The sequence below is a fragment of the Tachypleus tridentatus genome, chromosome 3, assembly GCF_004210375.1.
Source record: "Tachypleus tridentatus isolate NWPU-2018 chromosome 3, ASM421037v1, whole genome shotgun sequence".
Classification (NCBI taxonomy): domain Eukaryota; kingdom Metazoa; phylum Arthropoda; class Merostomata; order Xiphosura; family Limulidae; genus Tachypleus; species Tachypleus tridentatus.
In genome coordinates, this window is record NC_134827.1 from 82,848,695 (window position 1) to 82,873,288 (window position 24,594).

General features: G+C 31.4%; 1 protein-coding gene across 5 annotated transcripts in view; it reads right to left on the reverse strand.

Annotated features, from left to right (window-relative positions):
* LOC143247361 (uncharacterized) overlaps positions 1-23,373 on the reverse strand; it is a 45,794-nt gene extending 22,421 nt beyond the window's left edge. The window contains exons 1-5 of one of the 5 annotated variants that reach the window (XM_076495291.1): positions 23,269-23,373; positions 20,094-20,193; positions 7,112-7,235; positions 3,371-3,487; positions 303-357 (exon numbers count right to left, since the gene is read on the reverse strand). In XM_076495291.1, the coding sequence (XP_076351406.1) occupies positions 303-357; positions 3,371-3,487; positions 7,112-7,235; positions 20,094-20,125 (328 nt within the window). In that variant the 5' untranslated portion in view covers positions 20,126-20,193; positions 23,269-23,373. Of the gene's footprint in view, positions 1-302; positions 358-3,370; positions 3,488-7,111; positions 7,236-20,093; positions 20,194-23,151 lie in introns of all 5 variants that reach the window. The other 4 variants (XM_076495290.1, XM_076495288.1, XM_076495292.1 and 1 more) reach the window with 4 other exon arrangements.
* Between the last annotated feature and the right edge of the window lie 1,221 nt (positions 23,374-24,594).

The following is a 24,594-nucleotide window of genomic DNA, read 5'->3' on the forward strand; positions in this document are numbered from 1 at the left end:
ACCTGTTCATCCCTAAGACACGTGCCTTAAAATGGTCACTTGCAAACTTTCTCTATGTTAATGTGAAGATTACATAAGATGGTTGAAACATTGTTCTCTCCTTTATTAGGAAAAGTGTTAACACCCATACCAGCAATCCTGGGATGCATATTTGAACTTTAATTCAAATTTCATAGATTAAGAGGAACTTAATTTTTTTTCTGTATTTGGCAAACATGCTTTTTCAATGTCAGCATGTTATTTAATATATCAACAAACCTACATAAAACCCTCAGTATTTTTAGTGAATGAAATAACCTTACCAGGAACGAGTTGTTTTGAGTGTCTGCTGGGAAGAACTAAGTTGATGTTATCAAGCTAATAAATAATGAAAACATGTATTAGTATGCATATTATACCTCATAAAATAAAATAAAAAAATGGCAAACAAAAACTATACATGATAGAATAGCATACAAATAAAAAGATTAATGTATAGAAAGTTTTATGTAAATACATATAAAATGTAGCAAAACAGTCGAAACTTCATCTCTTATTAAATGGAAAAATTGACTTCATAAAACATTTAATGAGAATTTGCAATCAACTGTAACAGAATAACTAATATACACGAAATCAAACATAGCTACTTTTTAAACCACGTAATTATATATACATGCAGGATAAACATTAACAAATACTTAACTGCACAAAGAAACAAATGCTTTCCACAACACACAAAAACAAATATGAATTTCATTTTTACTGAAGGTGACAATTCTAACAAGTACTCAAATACTTCATTTGTGGGAAGAGTGAAATACACTAATTTTGCTAAATTTATGTATATTTTCTTTGTGAATATACTATTGCTTTGTTTGTCAAGCATTTATAAAATATATAAAATGATAGATTCACTGTGATAATGAACTTTTGTTTAAATAAACAACATTTTTTACAGTTTATTCTAAGGTATAGATTAATTAATATAATCTTCAGTCAGACTGTTTTTGCTTTTTCAAAACGTTGCATCTAATTCACACAACAACTTCTTAGCATAACCCAAATTTACATTCACTAACTTGAAAATTACTAAAAATAAACTACTTTTTTAGACTCCTTGATAATGTAGCTGAATAAACAAACATTCAAATGATTTGACTTAATTTGCATACTAGAGAAGTTTAACACCAGCCAAAAAACAAACTCTCATCTGTCCAACTAAGGAGTTCCATTACAGCTCGTGTGTCATTGCAAGAGTCAGATAGTATGATACCATCCTTAATGTCATACCACTACCCCAAAGGAAGCCAAACAGCCAACAACAGTCACTTTTACTTGTTTCTTTATTGTTATTTATTATTTTGCATCTGTTTACTTAATAACCAAGTATCAAATGTAAATATTATTTTAATACTGCTACTCTACTATTATTATACATTTCAGAAGTTTGGTGTTGCAATAACAAGTTGAGAGCATAACACTTCAAATTAACAACAAAAATTTCAAATACAGTTTTGTCAAAATGTTTGATATTTGTCTTGTCTTAACAATTTTAGAATTGTTTCTAAATTTACCTTAAATGGTAAAAAATAATAATTAATATTATATTTTTCACCCTGATGATCTCTAGAAAACAAAGTAAACTGCATTGTTAAAATGAAAATAAGTGGAGGTCAGCTTAAGTTTTATCAATAGCATGTTTATTAATGATTTGAAAAACTATTCAAAGAATATGGCCAAATTCTTCAAGTCCTTAATTTGTTATCCCTAACTTTCTTCACCACTATTTCAAAACAAATACACTACCATTACATTGCTTCTTTAGAATGACTACAGTAAACAAATGCAGAAATGCTATGTTCACCTGTAGGATAATTACAGTTAAATACATGACTTCTAAGCTACATCTATAGAACGACAACAAGAAATAAATATGATTATATATATATATATAAACATTTTTAGAATGACTGCATGTAAATACATCACCAAAACACCACCATTTCTTTAGTACAGTCAAATTACAGTACAATACACAGCCAATACACCACTTGTTTAAGGTGACCACAGCTAACAATCACAGAAATACAAAATTAATCAATAGGATGATTACTGTTACAAACTCAACTGCTATAAATATAGGACTAAAGCACACAATCACATGACCATCATGAACATGTGAAGGACCTTAACAGTAAATAAATACATGATCATTTTGAACATTTGTTGTGTAACTGTAATGAACAACTCTATACCCACGTGTAACTATAGAATGATTACAGTAAACAAATATATCTCTACTGTGAAAGTCTGTTGGATCTCTATTATAAACAAACAATTGAACATTACATCTACAGGATGACTACAGTAAAAGAAAAAACATCACCACTATGCTCATTTACAAGTTGATTACAGTAAATAAATACATGACTACCGTGAAAACCTACAGTATAACTATAATATTCAAATACATATAAATAGATGCCTGCCAAGATGGCTGCATCAAATAGACATATTGACTGCTCTTCATCTGTACAATTAGTGTAGTAAATGAATAAATTACTACATCACTTCTTTAAGACACATCAGTACACAAAAGTCAGTCGACTACACCTGTGTTTGTTTTTTTACTTTCACGTGAAGCTACTCATGGGCTACTTCTGCTGGTTGTTTATATATATATAAATGACAGACTCAACCAATAGTTGTCAAAACTATAAGAAGGCTCTCCCTAGTTTAACAGATGGAGATGCCAGCTGCATGTAATTTTTTAAATAAAGGTTTAGCAGTTTGAAAACAAAAAAAATTGGGCATAAAATAATCCTAAGAAAAGGAAAAATTATTGGAAATAGCTTTTATCTCACCAGGGGACATTTTTTTACACACCATATAAGACCTTTTTTTATTTACAGTACATGGTATTCCCTATATAATCTCCCAAGTTATAAAGTATGAGAATGTACAATTGTGATAGTGAGAACTCCTGAACTAAAAAAAACAAAAAACATAGTTTGAGGACTACTGGACTAGAAGCAACTATTCAACATCACCCATCATAATAACTGTGGAATCTTTTATCAGACTACAAAATGGGAACTTTTTACAATGCACTCACAGTCCCAAAGTGCAGAGCATTTTTTTATTCCATTAATAATGACCAAACTCCAGACCTTCTGACTCACTGAGCCACACTTGACTATGTCTATCTGTAAAGCAACTCTTATATCTTCATTACTTACAAATAAGCTTGAAATCTGCTATCACAGTTATATTCCTTCCATAATTTTATTAGAGTACAGAATCATACCACTAATTTGTACTTCTGTAGTTCAGTATGCAAGACAGAAAAGCAATAATGTTATGAAACTGAATTACACAATTAAACTACCTCTTTCGATAGTTGGTATGGAGCAAATTCAATGTGTTTGTCATCAGAGTTGGTCAGAGGTACTGATGTCTCCTCTTTCAGACTAATCTCCTTATTATTTAAAAGAGTTGGATCCATCTGATGGAAAAAGAAAAATAGGGAAAAAAGTTCCAAAATCACACTTTGAACACATTCTTAGATTGGCTGCAGGGTGAAACAACAAGTAAACTATACATTAGTTTCAGCTAATTCTTCTGGTAGTAGAAGATTGTACAGAATTCACAATAATCAGGAAGTGACCTAAACTTCACAGCAGATTATTTAAAATATTATATAATAATAATAAAACTGAAAACAAATGTGAATAATATTTAGTGTATAATGATATGATTTGTATAAAGTATATACCAAACAAATGAACTTATAAGACAACTAAGCCAAAAATTTTGTATATGAATTGTGCCTTTATCTATCACTTCTGCAAATAAATACAATTATTACAATAGTCTGTGATGCTGATTGCACCAGACTACTTCCCCACACAAATGAAAAAGCAGCACATTACTCATTATGTAAATCAAATGTTCATTATTAATGAGGTGATTACAAACACTAAAAGTGGGAAGATAGAATAGATGGTTTTGTGCAGAGGCAAGTTATCTTTGGAATAAATTTTCAGACACAAAATGTTAATTTTACACTTTGCTATTCAGCACTCCACTAAATAAATAGCTTGAATCCAATCCCACACAGAGAAGATGGTAGAATACCAGTGTGAGAGAAAGTGAGACTACTGTAACAGAAAGGGAACTCTTAAATCATGTAGTGTCTCTCACTTGGGAGGGTGGACCTAGTGAGGAAAGCTTTCAAAAAGAGACTGCAGATATTTCAAACAGGGACTACTTTTCACTAAATACAAGTTGTTGTTTAGAAAAGTTCTATAAAAGTAGTTTTCTACTTAGTATCATATTTCTAAGGTAGTTGGAATGTGAATGCTACTCAACCACCTTACATATCTCAAACCATAGAAGTTAGGTGTGGCTAAGGAAGCATGACAAACTGTAGAGTATAAGTGAATTACTTACAATGTTATGTAGGTACATAGCTGGTTTATCTTATATATGCATCCCAGACACAACTCAAGACACAGTTGGGTTGTCATAGTCACTGGCAATTGTCTGGTTCTCAGGGTTGAAGTGATCTGTCCTATTCTTCCACGCTGACAATATTGTCCTACTTCAGACCAAGGAGTGCACCCACTAGGTCTCATACTTATGGGAATACAACAACCCAAGGAGAATTTGTTTGTTTGTTTGTTTGTTTTTGAATTTTGCACAAAGCTACTCGAGGGCTATCTGTGCTAGCCGTCCCTAATTTAGTAGTGTAAGACTAGAGGGAAGGCAGCTAGTCATTACCACCTATTGCCAACTCTTGGGCTACTCTTTTACCAACGAATAGTGGGATTGACCGTGACATTATAACACCCCCCACGGCTGGAAGGGCGAGCATGTTTGGTGCAACGGGGATGCAAACAGGGACAACAGGAACTGTCTGATTAAATAGTTGTGTAGTCACTTCTTATTTTTTATTTTTGTTGATTTGTTAAACAATCTTTTGGAACACCTTATCTCAGTTTTGATCACTAAGCAGGACAAATGGGCTGACCACTATGTTATCCCCTTTTTGATGTAGATTTCAGGACACAGAAGTACTCCCTTAGAGGCACTATTAGTCACACGGTGGGTTTCTATCTTTTTTTGTTGTTGTTGCTGTTGGCAAGTTTCTGGGAAAATTGAAGAATGGTAACTGGAAAGAGACAAAACTAGATACTGATAAGATGACAATGCTGTATAAGCAATGGGACATTAAAATGCCTTGGTCCTTCATATCCTCACCTGCAAAATTTTATACAAGAAACACAGATGGCAAGAGGCAAGACAACCTATGAGATAGTAAGCTTGATGAAGGTAGCATCAGAAAGACCAAATGTATCATCTCCTTTAGAGAAACAGACAAGCTTAATTTATCAAATCTAAGTGGAATGAGACAATCTTGAGAAGTGGAGATGATTCAAAAGCAGGTAATGCTTACTGCATTTAAAGGGAGCTGTGTGAGCCAAGTGACATTGTACTGCCCACACAAAGAGGATGATCAGGGTCTGAACCAATCATATACAGAAAACAACTGAAGGGAGGATGACTACAGAAAACATGTAACCATCCTCCAGCATCAATAAACCATCCAGTTGTACTGATAAATTACAAAAGTACATGGCCAACACAAGGTAGCAAAAAAAAAACAACAGACTATTCAGCAAGAATCTGCTGTCTTGAAAGGAATAACATAAGTCATAATAGTAAATGAAAAAGTGGTACATCATGGTAAAAGATATGCATCCAAGGCTAGCATAAAATAGACCTTCAAGATAAAAGATACAGAAGCTCCTTGATCACCAAGAAGCATAGGAGTAGAAACCATGAATAGGCTGGAGAAGAGGAAAATGATGAGATACTATAAAGACATGTTGTGAATTAGAAACAGTACTATGGGTAGAAGTTAAAGAGTAAGATAGGTTAAACCAATCCTGACTCAAAGCATCCACCACTAAGGTTACTACTAATGTGGGAACAAATCCTCTAACCATGCTATTGGAAGAATCTGGTTTGGGCAATAAAGCTGACCTACCACTAAGCTCATAGCTGACAATCATATACTACAATCATGCCCAACAAGAGTTACAAAGAAAACAGAGATTTTGAAAGCAAGTTCCCCTCTTGAACGACATAAGAAAATAACAGTAGAGTTACACAAATGGACCAATTAGAAGATGTCTACATTGATGTATTAAGGAATGATGGCAGATCCACTAAATTGTCAAAATCTTGAGCGTGTTGATGTGGAGATATCACTCCCCTGAACAAGAGATACCAAGAGCAATGAAGATGCCAAGAAACACACTCCATATGAAAAGAAAGGCATCTGAGACCAGGTGTAGTCAAGTGAAGTGGAGGTAAAGGGAAGCTAATAAATAATTAAATAAATTATTAGGCACATTTCACTGGTCTATCAAAGAGGTCACTGGGCATGCCCAGAAGAAAAGCAGGTAGAGTCCCCAAACAAGACTGAGTCTCTTATGCAGGAAAAAGGGAAACATTGCACCTTTGGAAACCAGAAGCTCCATATCTAACATACAAAGAAAGTTCAGCCCACACAGCAAACAAGTTGAGACAGACTCCAAAATGACACAGAAATGGAGTGGGATGAACACTAACTTTAAAAAGCTAGCTAATCAACCCCCCACAAGTGAAGTAGACTTAAAAATGATAGGAAGTCACAACAGTCAATTTTATAAGTCAATCACAAAACAAAATTTCTTACACAAACCCAAACACTGGATGTTTACTAATGTCCAGAACATTTTATTTTTCTCTAAGACCCTGAAATATGAGCATGTAAATAACATTTTCATGTTATAACTTGTCACAAGTAAACGGTGTTACAACATGAATGGTATTTTTTTAATTTGCTTTTATTCAGTATTACAAAATTTAAACCTTTATATTTTCCAACTTTCATTAAAATTTTGTTTACATTTTTTCATAATAAAAGTATCATAACTGTTTGATTGTAGAGAAAAATTAATAACATTTTTCAACTATTTACCATTTTCTAAAGATTAAGATTCAGATTCTTCTTTTCAACAGTTTCCAGCAATCAAATATAAACGAAATGTCTTATAGGAGATGTGCACAAAACACTTACTGTCAATGGTACCTGTAGCAGCCATAATTCATTTCCATCATGAAGAATATCTTCCAAATATAACTGATTTTCTATGTCATCCTCAACTGCGGTTTCAACAAAATTAGTTGGACATTCAATCAATCTGCATATGGTAAAAAAATCAAACATTATGTTGCTAAAACAAATTATGAATGGCTAATAACACAGCTTTAAAAAATTTCAGAACTGAAATAATGTTCTTTCAAATCCTACTTTTGTTAAACAGTTTTAAAAATGTTAAGCATTTCTATTTGAAATTTATTTCTTTGTCACACTGCAATTCAATTTGTTTGTTTTTTGAATAAAGTCACACTGAGCTATATGTTGTGCCTACAGAAGGGAAGCGAGTCTAAAATTTTAAAGCTGCAAGTCTATAAACTTACAGTTGTCACACCAGAGGACAATTCATTTTGTAAAAATATTGTACAAATGTTTATAAAAATATTTTTATGTATATTCATAATTAATATACATGGGCCCTAAAACTGTTTGTGAAAATAATAAAAATGTCTTGAAGTTCAAAACGATGGGGATAAAGGGTAAAAAAGATTTATGTAAGTACGTACATACATATATTATGTATACATACAATACCATGCAAAAGTGTTATGTTAAGAGAATATTTTGTCATTAATTCTATTTTATGTGGGTAATTCTTTCATACTATTACAGAATAAAAATGTCAACACTATGGTAATGCTTCAATGATTCCTGTTGACAATGGAAAGACCCATGGTGAGAATATTTATCATTCTTTAGAATTCCATATATACGTGTATCAAGGACATATTGTGAGAGTTCTGCTTGAAGGAATATACTGTTCAAGTTTAGGGTCTGAAATAACTGTCACAGTACCCCCATGAAGTGCCTTAACTATAAAGAAAGGAGGTAGCATGTAATACCAGTATGTGCTGGAAGAAAACAGTTAATAGCACTCCACAGATAAACCTTGATAAAAAACAGTGTTTAGCACAATATTCACACATATATCAAGTTTTGTTATTATCCCACAACCAAAAATGCATAGAGAATAGTGAGTACAGCAGAAAAGTCACATAAAAGCTTTACATGATGCTAATTGGACTCTAAGGCAAGTTGCTGCAGACTTGAAATGCTTCCTGAACACTATCAAGTACACCCTACATAATGAGACCAAGACAGGTAAATTTGAAAGTAGGAAAGGAAGAGGCAGGACACCTAAACTCAATAATACTGATGCTAAACATCTTTGTTTACGCAGCCATAGGGACAGAAGAAAGACTGTTACTGATCTTAAGTGTGAGATAAACAACCATGTACCAAATGACAGAAAAACGTCCAGAACTAAAGTATCAAAAAGATTCAATGAAAATGGAATATTGGGTTATGTACTGTTAAAAAAAATTTCTTTGATTTCTAACAATTATCAAGAAACTGAAATTGGCTAAAATGTACAAAAACTGGACTGCTGATGATTGCAAAAGAGTGATGGATCCAAGTTTAAAATATGTGGTTCAAAGCATAGGTTCTACATCTGTTGGAAGAAAGGTGAAAGATATTTACCTCAATGCATAGCACTTACCTTAAAGCATGGGGGAAGCAGTATAATGACATGGAAGTTTTTATGCTGAGGCAACAGGAGATATTTGTAAAATAGATGAAATAATGGACCAGTGTAAGTATCATCAGATACAGATCTGTTACAGTATGCTCAGAAGTTTGGGTATTATTAGTAAAGGATTTCATTATGGAGAAGATAATGACCCCAAACACTCATCCAACCTATGTAGAAATTCTTTAATTAAGAAAGAATCTGTTGAAGTCATCAAAATAATCCAATGGCCCCTACAGAGTCCCAATATCTGCCCAATTAAGCAGAGCCAGAATTTGATAGATTAAAAACTTGAATCAAATTACTTCCAATGAAACTTTATGAGAGTGTATTAGACATTTGTAGTAAAATTCCAAAGGACACTTTGATTAAATATGTAACAAGAATGCTTGAAAAACTGTCTGCAGTTATTAAAGCAAAAGGGGTCATACAAAATGTTAACTATGTACTGAACTCAAGCACTTCTGCTGAGTTTCTGTTGTACAAAATGCAAAGGTTAATAAAATTTTGATGTTTCACTGGTAATTTATATTCTGTTGTTCTTTGAAAGCAGCCTGAAATCTAATTCTTGAATTTGTCTTAACACCTTTGCACAGTACTGTATGTACATATACATTTGTTTTTAATACCTAAATAAAAATTGAATGGCTTATGTTAAAATTCAATTTACTTTGGATGCAAAGTAGAACCCCATAAGTCAAAATTAAAAAGATTTGAATCAAGCATAAGGTTTTAGTTTCTTCTAAGGTATAGATACAATGAAATGTGTTTTCACTGAATGAGTTAATTGTAGAAAATATGCAATACCAAGTAAAGTAATCTGAAATAGAATTTATGTCCCCTAATATAGAACAGCAAGTTTATATGGAAACAAATTTCAACACTTTTACATGTCCTATCCAGTCAAACTATAGACACAAACTTGTTCTGTAATAGTGGATGAAAGGTATCTATCTTACCCACTAACAGAGAGATATTCACTTCTTTGCACCACAAAGACCTATTGCCTCATATACACTGCTGTTTAAGTTCCTGTGCATGTTACAATCCTTCATCAAAGCTCCAATTATTAAACATTAATGTGTACTGCACCAGCCTACAATGTAATCATCATTAGACTACTGTCTTCTACCAAAAGAAAAGCAGTACATTCTCCATACACAATGAACGTTCTTTAAGGGGTAAACTTAGTGCAGCAAAAGAGGAGGGGAAAGACGGGAAAGCAGTTGTGCAGGGAGTTGAATATCTAACTGAAATATATTTAAATACATTTTTATGTAAGGAAAATATTAACTTCATAAATGTTATTCACATCTATTTCACATTAGAAAGATTATCTACTTTCTGGAAACAGTATCAGGAAAGAAAAGCCAATAGAGTGTGACCTCCATGAAATCAAGGCTAGCCTGGTGTGGTTGCACTAGGTGTGAGCCCACATCTATCTTAAGCAGAAAATACTCTTTGCCCAATGTTATTGATGTATTACTTATTATGTGATGGGGCGTAGCAAAAGAAATTGTTACACGAATCTATTGAATAGTGTTAATATGTCAATGAGATAAGCAAAATGCAAAACTGTACAACCAGTTCTTATCTCACAGTAAATGTCTGAACATAAGCATATAGTGTGGCTACGTCTGTAACTCAGATTGTTTCAAATAGCAAAAATACTAAGATGAGATACTCACAAAAAATTAAGTGTGGAAAGAAGAATTCCAGACCTGTCTCAAAAGCAAACCCAAGACCAACTAGTGGAACTAAACCACTGCTATAGGGTGTCTTGCATTATACTAACATCCCAGGCATACTTTCCAAACAAGAAGTTAATCTACTCAATCCCAAACCAGTATGAATGCACTGCTTGGTGAGAAACTCTTCTTATTGACTTTCCTAGTGGCTTTAGAATAGGGAAGAAAGAATTCTCCTGTATTCCATTAAAAGGAATGAGAGAATTCCTGTTGGGAAAAATACAAGGACGGTGATTGGACCATGCCATCTGGCACAGTTATGGCTACTCACACTGAGAAACAGTACAACAGGTTATCAAAATTAAAAGATAACAAGTGTGTGCCTGGTTCTTCCTTTTTTCTCCAGGAGTGAAGAAGGGCTTAGAAGATAAAACATGCAGACTTTGTCGAAGAAGTCGTACAAAAAAAAAACAACATCTTAATATATATTATGAGTATTGAGTAGGGGCAGATGGACTTAACACTTTTTCATGCATGTCACTCAATGCAAATTTTGGGTAAGTATTCTCTGTAAAGCAGCATCAGCTATTCATCATTTTCATTGTCTCCATTATGTACATATACACGTGTGTGTGTGTAAATAGCAATTAAGATGGCTGAAAGACCTGAAAAAGAATGGAGTAAAATACACAACTCACCTAATGTGAAGAGTGGAAAATGGCAGTTAAGGGAGATAAAAGCTACAGTAGGTGAAACTTCCCTATGGAGTAAGTAATAGAAAACTACTGTGTTAGGGATTATCCACACTCTCACCTAGGGAGATAAAAGCTACAGTAGGTGAAACTTCCCTATGGAGTAAGAAATAGAAAACTACTGTGGTAGGGATTATACACACTCTCACCTGCAAGAATACAACAAAGCAAGAGAAGCCATGAGATGATAATAATGGTGTAAGGAGATGAAAAAATTAAGAAATGGGTTATCACCAACAGAAAGAAAAACAAGTGGGATAGAGTTTATAACCCAAATAAGCAAAAAAACAAGAGCCACACTTGAAGGCAACTGATAGTAATAAAAGAAATTTCAACAGACAACAAGACTGGATTAATTTGTACTTTGAAAAGGGATAAGACAATGGTCTCCAAAGAAAGTATGATTAATAAGAACTCTCACATAAACAGAAGCCATCATCTCCAAATCAGAGATGTGTTTTGTTAATGAAGGAAGTATGTATATCCAAAACTCAAGGCATTGCAAAGTCAAAGGAGACAGGTGTTGATGCTTCCAGCACACGTTGCATGTCCAATATGCAAAGTAACTTTCATTTCAAGATTAAAAATACATTTACGGCATAAGAAAATCTTTAAATTTCACATACAAAATCCTTATCATGTTCAGATAGTTATCAAATGTTTCTTAAGAAAAAACTATATTCTGTTATTTTCACTGACAAATCTCTGTACAGGTTCAGTAAATTTGACTGATCTCATAACCACTATAAAAAATTAGGAAATAAATACAAGTTATGCTTATTTTGTTCTAGAATGACTACAAATTATAATATGAAAATATAAATGTTTAAACAGCTTAAATCTTATAACATTTTAATCTTTATATAGACTATTTTTATTACATTGACCTTTCAGCACTCACGTTACTGTATCTAAATATAAAAATGACCTTTTGTCTTTACAAAGTGACCTTTTTATGTGTGTTTTAGTGAACCTCTAACTTATCTTTATCTCTAAACTCTGACTGCTCAGAAAAAAACACTAGAATATTTCCCTAATAGGCAAGAAATCAGCACAAATGCATATTTGATCATTTCAAGCAATTAACTTCTTATATCTTCAGTTGTTCGAGGGAGGGCGATTCAAAAAAACCTTGATAATCAGACATGATCAAATCTTGTTTTTACTGATAAATATATATTAAATTAAGGTGTGAATTTCAACTTAAGTTAAATTTTGTCTCTGATTCAGATCTCAGACACAAGACCCCAGTCTATGATGTTATATATTACAACTTAAAATAGCCTGAAACTGAGTTAAATTGTAAATAAATGTTGATATGTATCTAAGTTATGATAATCACCAACAAGATTGATAGTTTTTCTTTTTTAATACAATTATATTTTAATAAACAAACAATAACACAAGTTACAATAGTTACTACAAATAATGATTTATGTACAAGAGTTTTAACAAAAGAGTCCTCTATTTGGTCTGAAACTTCCTTTGTATCTTATTGAAAGTTAATGATGAATGAATCAATTCTGAGCTGATATAGATGCAATTCACTTAATAGGGAGCTAGCTAGTCTGTACTCTTCATTGACCACATGTTGCACTTTTCACCACTGAAATTAAATGTCTTTGTAGCAATACTACTGTCCAGTACAAATCAAGTTAAATTATTTGTTCGAAATATATAAACGTTCCTAGCCAAATACCTGAAGTTTCCTGATTAATAAGTGTTAATCACAGTTATAATGTCCAAAGTTTATAGTATACCAACTATAGCAAATCAGTAATATATATTACCTGTTCTAGAAACTTCAGCTTGTACAAAAATACTAACAATACACCAGTGTTTATGTACACAAATATATTATTGATTTTTGTACTCTAGAACAGGAGTAGGCAACTCCATGGCACACAGACCACATGTGGCCAGTTCGAGTTTAAGAATAAACATTTTTCATCATTTATTTTTTATCACAAATTTGGTAATCAGCAACTGCACTGTCTCACCTCATCACTAATGTCACACACTTCATCACTGCCACAGACTCTGCCCATTTTGTAACATCAGTCTGGCTTAGATGTTTGTTATCAAATGTGCATTATTTTGCATGCACTTGCAAACATTTTTATTGTGCAACTTTCAAGTGTTTAAATATATTTTGTTTTTAATCCCATAATATGGATAAGTGGATAATTGAAAAACAAAGGAATCCAGATGATGGTGAACATTCAAAAAATAAAGACAATTTAACTGCATTCTGCCATTACTGCTGAAAAGAGAATGACACGTGACTGAAAAAAAGTGAAGCAAAAATTTAATGAAAGTTGGGAGCTGAAATTTGCAGTTATTGAAGCAAATAAGTTAGCGTATCTGTTGTGTAACAAATATTTTAGGAATAATAGAGTATACAACCTTAAGCAACATTTTAACAATTTTCACAATCAATTTGATGTAGAATTTCCAGCTGCTAACAAAAATTGTATGAATGAAATTAGCCATCTGAAAACACAATTTCATGAACAAAAGGAAGACTTAAAAAAAATTTTAACATCGATAAAACTAGCTATAAAGTAGCTTGGATTCTAACTCAAAAGAAGAAATTTTCTGATGCTAAACTAGTAAAAGAAATATTGATTGTGGTCATTGAAACTCTGTTGGAGAATTATGATTCAAAAATAAAATATGGCATTCTTCAAAAGGTAAATAATTTGCAATTATGTCAAAAACAATTGTCTGCAGAATGCTAGAGTTAGCGAAAGATGTAGTAAATTAGTTGCTTGAACAACTAAAAGATTGTATTTTTTTCAGCACTAGATGAGTGAACAGATGTTAGTGTCACTGCAAAGTTGATATTTTAGGTTCGATATGTAACTTCAGATCTTTAAGTGTAGGAAGAAATGCTTGGCCTTTGTGAATTACGAGATTGGATATGTAGATAAAACAGTTTTGAAAATTTTCTTGAAATGTCAAAAAATTCATTCTAGATTTTAAAAAACTGGTTTTTGTCACAACAGATGGTGTTCCTGCCATAAATGGTGAGAAATTTAAATTTGTTTCTCTTTTGAAGCAGCATTTAATTGAAAATAATGTGAAGTCCATGCTGCCATCTTTCCACTGCATTTTGCATCAGGAAAATTTATGTGCTCAGATGTCTAAAAGTGATGAAATGAAAAATTTGATGGACATTGTTGTAAAAATTGTGAATTATACTGGAAGTGGAAGCTCTCTCATCCATCGACAGTTTGTTGAGTCTTTGAAGAAAAGCAGACTGTACTTTTGATAATCTTAATGATTTCGCAAATGTAAGATGGTTAAACAGAGGAAAAGTCTTAGAACAGTTTACTTCCTTATTTCCTCAAATAAAAGAGTATCTTGTTGAAAAAGGTAAGACTGAAAATTTCCCTAAAGTTGAAACTTTGTCATGGCAGTATGAGTTGCACTTTCTATGCAACATGATGGCTCACTTGAATAATTTGAATGAGAAGCTTCAGGGAAGAGGTAAAATAATAAGCAAGCAATCAGTCTGTTCATGAATTTCAATTAAAGCCAAACCTCCTTGCAGAACAATTACAAAAGAATGATTTTAATCAGTGATGTTGAGAAAACCCACTTGTAGAGAAAAATATATATGTAAAAATGGCTCGTTTGGGTTGAAAAGAATTTTTTACGTAAAGGAGCAAACAATGTTTCGACCTTCTTCGGTCATCATCAGGTTCACAAAGAAAGAAACAGGTAACTGACCGGAAGCTGACCATGTGTGAAAGGGGTTGTATAACTGAGTGTTGGAATGTAGAAGGTGTGCTTAGATGTTTGAATATATAATTTTATTTTTTAATAAAGGTATAAAGGTGTTCCTTTGTATTGGTTTATTTTGGGCTTGAGTTGTTGTATAAGTAAGGCATCTTTAAATTTGCATTTGTTTATGTTTGTTTCTTTATTTAATATTTGAGTGTTTTCTTTGGTTATGTTGTGTTTATTTAACTTGCAGTGTTCAAAATCATGGGAAGGTCACTTTTTATGTTCTTTGAATCTGGTTTCCATTTTTCTACTTATTTCTCCAATATAGAAGTCATGGAAATTATCACATTGTATTTTATAAATAATGTTGGTGTGGTGTTTGTCAATATCAGTAATTTGAGTCCCTAATTCATACAAAACTATAAATTTTACATTTTGACAGCACAATTACCCAATTTGAACCACTACTTCATTCAACATACCATGTAACACAAAAAAATGAATGTTTAGGGTTTTTTTTAATATTTAATTTTAAATTAATTTATTATATGAAAACTCGAATTATAACCTACAGTTTGATCCTTAGCTGTATATTTATGACATAAATCCATAAAATAGTAGTTCAATAAAATTTTGAATGGCAGTCAACAAATGCAATGAAAAATGTTAATGTAAAATCTCAGATGAATGTATTAATGAATAGGCACAAGGTGAGACTTGGACTCAACAACAATTCATCCAAGAGAAGCTAACTACAACATCAATTCAATGTTTCACAACCACTGAGCAAGAATCCTTTAATCATCCATGTAATGAGAATTGTCAACATTGTGTGTAAAAGATAACCTAATGGTTTGACTACCCATCATGAGGTGATGAAGCCAAACCAAAAGTGTGGCACCATAACCTGATAAGTCATTCCAAACTGTGAAGAATGAAAGTATAGACATAATGACAGGTGAATAAAGATTTGTAAATAAGCATCTTTAAAATCCCCATTCATCATCCAAAAACCGTAACAGCTGAACTTTTATAAAATTTTTGAAAATTCTGTCTGGAATGAAACATAGAAAGGCACAAATGATATGGAAAAGGTCTCAGAACAGACTCCGATCTCATATTTTGTTCCAAACAAATGAGAGTGAAACCTCAAATCTCAGGGGATTGTGTTTTCTTGAAACAAAACCACATCTTGCTATCTGCTGCGTAACCCAAGAGAAATCAAACCTCTGATTTTAACATTGTAAATCTGAAGACTTACTGCTGTACTAAATTCCAACATAAATTAGAAAAGTTCATACTGGACAATAAATATGTAATGAAATTAAAAAATCTGATAAATCCAAGGAATACAAAGCTAATGGTTCATAAACGGGAAAAATGATAAATCCAAAATGTCTGGACAGAGGAGACATTCACAGCAGTCAATGAGCAAGGAATAAAGAATCATCTTGCTTATAGTATTAAACCACACACAAAGGAGGAAATGTAATGAGCACTGAAGACACACACATGACTTCATAAGAGAATGATGACAAGAAGCAAAACAGGATAATACAGCCCTAATCAATCCCTGATGCAAATTTCACCAGAATCAGAACCAAGTTGAAGTGAAATTTATATATATTGGCATATGATTACACTTGATCTTAACTTCTTATGTCATCTAGCTAACAAACAGATCAGAACATTAAAACTTAGTGATAACATTACCTTTAATGAAATGTTAGAGCTTCCCTAATTATCCTGCTATCTGGCCTATTTCAACAGGGCTAATCTATAGCATATAATTCACCATTATCTTGAAACTATAATAAGAGTTCCAACCAGTCAATTTGTTACCTTAGGCATATCCTTGACAATCGTTCATTTAAGTCTTGTACCATGCTAAGTAATCCATTTTTGCAACTAGCCTGAGGCAGTTTACAGTGTTCATGCCATTTTTTTTCTTCAAATAGAGAGAGACTGGCTTACTGGCATGAAACCTAACCAATCTTACTTTCTGCAACTACTATACCATTGTTCAGTAAGTTTTATACCATAAGGATACTTCCTCCAGGTGGTTTAAATGCAGCTACATGTTTTAAACTTCAACTTGCACATATATTCCTAGAGTTGCAAAAGGCTTAGTTGTTTAAAACTTTCCAAAATTTATAGAGGATTGATGAATGTAGGCAAGTTAACCCAAAACTTAATCTTCATTTTCAAATCTGCAGACAAGTAACAAGTAACATATACACCAATCCTAATAGTATGAACTATATTGTTTTCATTTGTCTTTCACAGAAGTCTGTTGATCAATACTTGAATGCAAAATTCCTGTTCATTTACTCTTTCAAGGGAACATTATCTTTCACTTGTATAGCTTTATTATACAAGTTTACTGAATGACTCTTAACCCTACAAAAACAGGCTGGCTGTTATCCACCCAGTTCATAACCAGTAAAGTATCCATGAAAGTAACTATTCTGTAATTTTTGATAATGTTTGTGTACATTTATACAATTTTGCAGATTATTGGAAAGCAATATAAATCTTTCATACAGAAAATATCAAGTTTTTATATTAAGTATTAAGATTTGTTTATTAAAAATATGCTTGTGAATATTTTCTTTCAGAATGTTGACTATCCAACATGAAATGCAATTTTTAAGAATAAAAATACTCTTCTTTATCTAAAAATTGTGAAGTTTCATTTCCATAACATCTAAATTCTTCTTGATAAATATTTTTGAATAAAACTTTATATTTAATCTGTTATTTTAGTAAAATTAACTATATATCAAGAAATAAATCTAAATAGCCTTTTTTTGTTCTAAAATAACTGCAAATTTTAACAAAAGCATAAATATTTATTCTAAATAACTTAAGTCTTTTAGCAGTATACATGTATTTATATTTATTAATATTTTTCATTGATCTTTCAATCATGTCTGACTAAGAATAACCTGACAAAATTTTAAAATTACCCAATGCACATACCATTTTACACCATATTAAATAACATATATAGTGCACAAGCTACTGGCACATATATTTCATGATGATTTTTATTATTTTTCTTTCATTATATTACCTAATAGGTTTCTACTTTTAAATTTCAGTTACTTTTACAATAATAAGTAGTAAAAACAAATGAAAAATAAGGATCCTCATAATTAAATGTTAAACATTTTCATTTTTGGTAAAGCTTCATATCAACTTATAATGGTTACAGTGACAATAGTGTAAAGCATTGTAAAATGCTTATGCTATGGCTTTGTAGAAAATCTGGGCCAATACAATTAAACTTGGTAGGTATTTAAATGTTGGTCAATAAGCAGATGTTTGCTACTGATTCTATTCAAATCTCAGCTCTAAAAAATCAGTGGGGTAAGACTTATCAGTTTGTTTATAAAGTACAGCAGTTGCGACAAAAACTATCTAAAGTACTATAGAAAACTAAGAAAAGTTATTTGTGATACAGCTCTGTATAAGCTTGTATCTGATCCAATAAACTTGAGTTGTTGGAATATAGTGATAACATACATTTGAAAGTGCTTATAAACATCCCATTTACTATTTTACTTACAAAGTAACCAGTAAATGCATAGATCCAATATTTTGTAAGATACACTGAGGTTTTGTCTGCAATATGTTACATGTGTGTGTGTACTTAGGTATTAATATTATTTACAAATAAAAATTTAAATTATTCTTAAAACATAGAACAGTAAATACAAAACATTCAGAAAACAATGATCTCCATAATGTATAATGTTTTGAAGTATTTTGCACTCATGAGCCATACTTGTTAACCCTCATCATAAAACCTTGTCCAAATCTATATGTCTGTGGAGAAAAACAATTTGTAGGCTTTATATATATTCATTTTTGAATACCAGAAAATTATAAATGACTGTACTAATACCATAAACATCTATAGTAATTTACCAGACTTCCTAACTATGCTGTATTTGGGTCTAAAAAATTAATTTATGTTTGGAAAATAGCATTGATCATATAAGATAAATGATAAGAACTCTTCTCTGATCAGTAACTTAAACAAAAAGCATTATGTAGAGGAAATTTATTAGAGCTTTCCACTGGTTTTAAACTGATAAATATAGAGAAGTAAATGTAGATATACAAGTCTTCTCAAATAATGAAATGATAGATAGAGACAATATGGTGGACTTAATAAATATTATGATATATCAAGTACAAAAGGAAGGAGATTCTTATTTCATATTATAGTTTGCCACTATTTGAAATTTGAGCTTATAACTCACATGAAGCTATGGACATTCTACTGTGGGCATCATAAAATGTAATCTGAGTAAACTCAGAAGATGGCATGTAAGTGAACTAAAAATCTATATTTAGCTTTTTTTTTGTAATATTTACTTTGAAATTAAGAAATTAACTTATGCATAATACTAAAATTTGAATTATAATATACAATTTGAAACCAGGTTTATTGAAGGCAATCATAAAATAGAAGTCCAGTTTACAAAATTTTGAATGTAAGTGCAAATGTGATGACATACCCTCTGACCCTTGCATGTCTCAACAGGGTTAATGCTAGAAAATGCAGGCAGCCAAAGGGTCAAATATATTCGAGATTGATACCTGAATGTTAACTAAACCTGTCTCTATAGCCCTCACTTTATTTCTGTGGACCAGTATACTAAAGTTAACTAAATTTTCACAACCATCTATCTCAAGTAACTTATAACTTATTGACAGAGTATATAGCATATGAAATATTCCAGTTCAAAATTAATATTAACATAACCAATCTAATATTGAAAAATTCAACACATTAACTGACAACATAATCTCAGACATTGTTAAAAAGAAAAAATACAAGTTATCATAAAGATAATTATTGTTTTTTGTGCACAAATAATTATCATTAGCCAATTATTTCACACACACACCTTTAAATTTGAAGGAAAATTTTGTTTTTCATATTTTAATAGAAAAATAATTTTCACTTGAATTACACCAGTTGTACATTATTTCACTTTAAAAAAGCTAACCTTTTAAACCAAAAGATTAAAGAATAAAATACAGTTTTAATTTATTAATATTGGTTATACATCTCACACTTTGCTTCACTGAGTAAGTAATTAACCAATATTTGAACTATTATGCTATAATTATACAAGAACAAATGAATAAGGCAATTATATATACTTTTAAAACTAAATTACCTGGGTTTCATGTGTGTTCCAGCCATCTTCATCAAGATTTACATGCAGGGATTTATAATTTTGTATTTCCAACACTTGTAAAGCATTATCTTGTCAGCATCTTGACAAAGAAAAAACAAAGAGTGAGCAAATATTACTAAAATACTTCATGACATATAAACAGGTTTTCAAAATATTATAACTTCTACAGCTTTTTTCAGTTTTCTCACATATTCTTGTGTAATTCTTAAAGCCAAAATAATTTTAATTAACATTATACATTGAGATTTCAATGTCATGAGGTGAAAGTCATTGAGAATAGGTCTTGAGAATTATAACAAAAATAATTGAAGCCATACCACTAAGCAAGTGTGACAATACACACACAAGACTATAGCACAGACAAGTTTTTTAACACTTTAGTACATTTAACAGGATTTCTGCTGACCCACAAGAATTTTTAAGCTACTTATCTAAATATCATAAATATTTTTAAACTCTAAAAACATTAGCTATGCCATTAAAGTTTCTCAAATTAAGGAAGTTGGCTTTCACTTCTCAATTATGCCAAGTTACTACATTTTAAACAGTCAAATACAATCCACATTCAAAAGACAAAATTAATATAAATAAACCTATCCATAGTGTAACACAGATAAAATTAATTAATACAAGTAACCTATTCACAGTCTTACACAGATAAAATTCACTTCCCGCTAACCAAAAACTTGTCACTCATCTTGAACATTGTACCTATGTTTTAAATTCTGTAAAATTTCATACTTTTTCTAAAAGAAAATATAAATATGAAACAATGAAAATGCAAAATTTTTTATGCTGTAAAGGTTAAAAGAAAGAAGACAGTAAAACTGAGAAATCAAAGCTTTTATTGAAAATGGGTTACAGAATTAGTAAGCTGTAAATGAGATATTAAAAACAGATTAAGTAACAAGATTTTTAATGCACAATGGATAATGATACTGAAATTGAAATATCAGAAAATCATAGCTTTTTAATTACCTTAACTTTTCGTTTTTATTTAACTTTAAATATGGTAATATGAATGAAAAAAGGCAGCAATACCTTATTATTTAATACTAAAAAGCTATATTATTAGTTCCTTAATATTACTGAAAACTTCAGAAATCATCATCACTCTAGACCAGTGGTTCTTAACCTTTTTCGTCGTCTTACCCCCTGAGACTCTCCAGGGTATTACTGTGACCCCAATAATAATTTTTGTAATGGTGAACTTTGCATTTAGGTAGAATAAAACAAAACTATATAAAGATCCTAATTTATTGAAAATGTTACAAATAAATGACCTTGAGAAATGCTACAAGTGCTAAACAAATACAAAATCCATGGAATTACTGAACATATACAAAACCTACTTATCCACACAGTGCGAGGGTTGATATTATATATAATGAGAAAATATATTAAATACGACAGAAACGTTGATATTAAAATTTTAAGTTTGATGTATTAATATTATATAATTAAAAAAATTTAGGCAATTCAAACATTGTAATATATGAAAATGTTTACTCAAAATTAGACAGGTGGTTGCGCAACAAGCTTCTCGACTAAGTTCAACTGCCGCACTTCAGTGTGTTTCTCATTGGTGAGCAGTTACAGGCACTTGCCACAAAAACTACAAACTGCTCTGTGATTTCCCCAATAATTCCGAAACTTTCCGTGACTCCCCGAGAAACTCTAAATGGCCCCCCATGGGGTCATGACTCCCAGGTTAAGAACCACTGCAGTCTAAACTATTATTGTATACTGTTTTGAATAATATCAATATAGTCAACCAAATCTACACATTCCAAAATGTGATACTAAAAAGTGCTCTTAGCAGGTACCTGAGAAGAAAATACAGCTTTATTGTGCAACAGCCTAAAACAAAGTGCTTGTGGGAAAGACATACATGTATCAAAATATAACATTCACAGACTAAATCATTTACTTGTTTTTCATCATTTTGTTCTCACACCTATTTCACTGTAACTTATAAGTACTAATCCTTTAATATACCTATATATCCTATAATACTGGGTGGTCCAAAATTATCTTTCAATTTAATAATTAATTAACAATGAAAATACACCTATGTAATTTTCAACATCTTGTAAACAAACTCAAACAGTTTTTATTGACATAATAGTAGACTTCTACATTTATGCCATTAGTGACTCTCAGCAAGTCTAACTGATATTTGATTTCAGTCTACATTTGCTGCAACATGCTTATAGTTACAGTGTTAATGGCATCCATTATCCTGATCTTTAGCACCATAGTATTTACTGAAGATGTGCAATACATATCCTTAACATATCTCCATACTCTTTTTCTGTACTGGTGCCTGTAATTGCACTGCACCATAGTCACTGACTATATCTTTGCAAGCCACATGAAGAGCTGAGCCTATATTTGAACAGCTGCCACTTTACAGGGTAACACTACTTATTGAGGTGAAAAAGAAAAAAAACTGTTCGGGTTAGACTATAAGATGTTGAAAATTACATGGTTGTACTTCCTTAGTCAGTTAATTATCAAATTTTAAGAGAGAAAAGATAATTTTGGCCCATCTCCTGTATCTCATACTTTACAGACAAAAGGAGTTCAAGCGATTCTTCAAAGTAATCTTTGCAAAACTACTGCTAACAAAAAATAAGCTTAAATTCATCACTTATTTTGTACAAAATTATTATAATTTTTAATAAACTAACATTACTTTTATAATTTTAATAATACTACAACTGGTTTTGATAACTAAAAAAAAACGATTTATAAGTATAATATCAATAAAGGTGGCTTATCTGAGGAACATAATGCAGGTTTCAACAGAATATTAATCTATCTTTTCCAGATATGAAACAAGTAGTATGCTTCCCCAAAATAAACCACTTCATTATGCTTACAAATTGTTATTTGTATATCATTATAGTACTGTTAAATTAAAAGTGAATAATATTATAGTTGTACTATTAGTACAACTAATACTAATTAGTATTAGTATTAGAAAGCATGTGCTTTCAAGTTTCATACACAAGTAACAAAAAGAGGTAGTTACTTTGTAAGGAACAATAAACTAGCTAAGACGGAAGGACAGTTATATTACGAGACATATTTATGTTTACAATATTAAAAATGAAAAATAAAATGTTACTTTCACATAGTTTAATGTTACCACAGTTTCACCTAACGTATCCACGATGTATGGCACACATATACGAAATGGCATCTGTAAACTAAGTTCCATCTACCGGTAATATGTCTTACAATAAAGTGTATAATTAACCAATTAACCTATTTATCTCTTTAATTAAATTCAAGACATGTCTATGTTTATTCTCAGTTTAATTAAAATTATTGACTGTACTGTTTAATAGTTCGAATATTAATATTTTTTATTACTGTCCTTCTTGATGACGAGAAACCCACTTGAAATAAAAAAGTATCTCAGAACAGCTGGTATGGGTATTAATACTTTTACTGATAAGGAGAGAACAACGTACTAGCCGTTCTGAGATACATTTTTATTACAGAAATCGTTCTGCATAGTATATTTATTATATGTAAATATGAATGATCTGCTTTTAGTGGCACAGAGGAACGTTTGCGAAGTTGCAACGCTAGAAACCAGGTTTCGATACCCATAGTAGCCAGCGCACAGATACACCATCGAGTGGCTTCGGGTTTAACTACAAACAAAAACAGAGTAAATATCATAATCTAAGATCGTAAGATAGTGTTGGAATCACTGTCAAAAATAAAGTTAACGGCGACGGTACCTAACTGGTGAAACAGTGCATTGTGTTATTTATAATTGGAATGTAAGAAATGTTTACTTGATTAATTATGCCGATTATTAGGCTGATTTTTAGTTTCGCTCTAATTACATAACTTTCTCTGATCAAAAGTGTAATGTTAATTACTTCTTTAAAACGTTGGACTGTTTCTTGAGTTTTCGACAGTTTGTTTGAAGTTCAGCGCAAAGATACACTATGGGCTATTTGTACTCAGCCCACCACAAGTACTGAAACCTATTTTTTAGCTTTCTTAGTTTGCAGACATTCTGCTGTGACATTTGGAATGATTTTTAACAAAAAGCAAGATACTAAAAACTGGTTCGCACGTATAAGGTTTGAAAAGTGTGGAATGTTTAATTTATAAGATTATGAGTTAACGCATATTACGCGAAGTACAATCTACAAAATAGCATGCGACTACTACGGTGGTCTGAGTATATTAAAAAAAGTGCTATGAGATTAAAATTGCAAGCACTTTTACATAAAATAATGGCGTGGCTGTTCACATAAAATTAATAATAAACAGACACATTTTTACATCACGAAAATAGAGGGTTCGTTCAAACCACCAGTCCCACTTCGTACGTGCATGAAACTTAACAACTTTACACCTACTGCAGTCATTTTGCTTTTGACATGATTATTTAGAATAGTACTGTAACTTTACATTTCACTCGCCTTTTCGGCCGCGTAATCGCCATTCA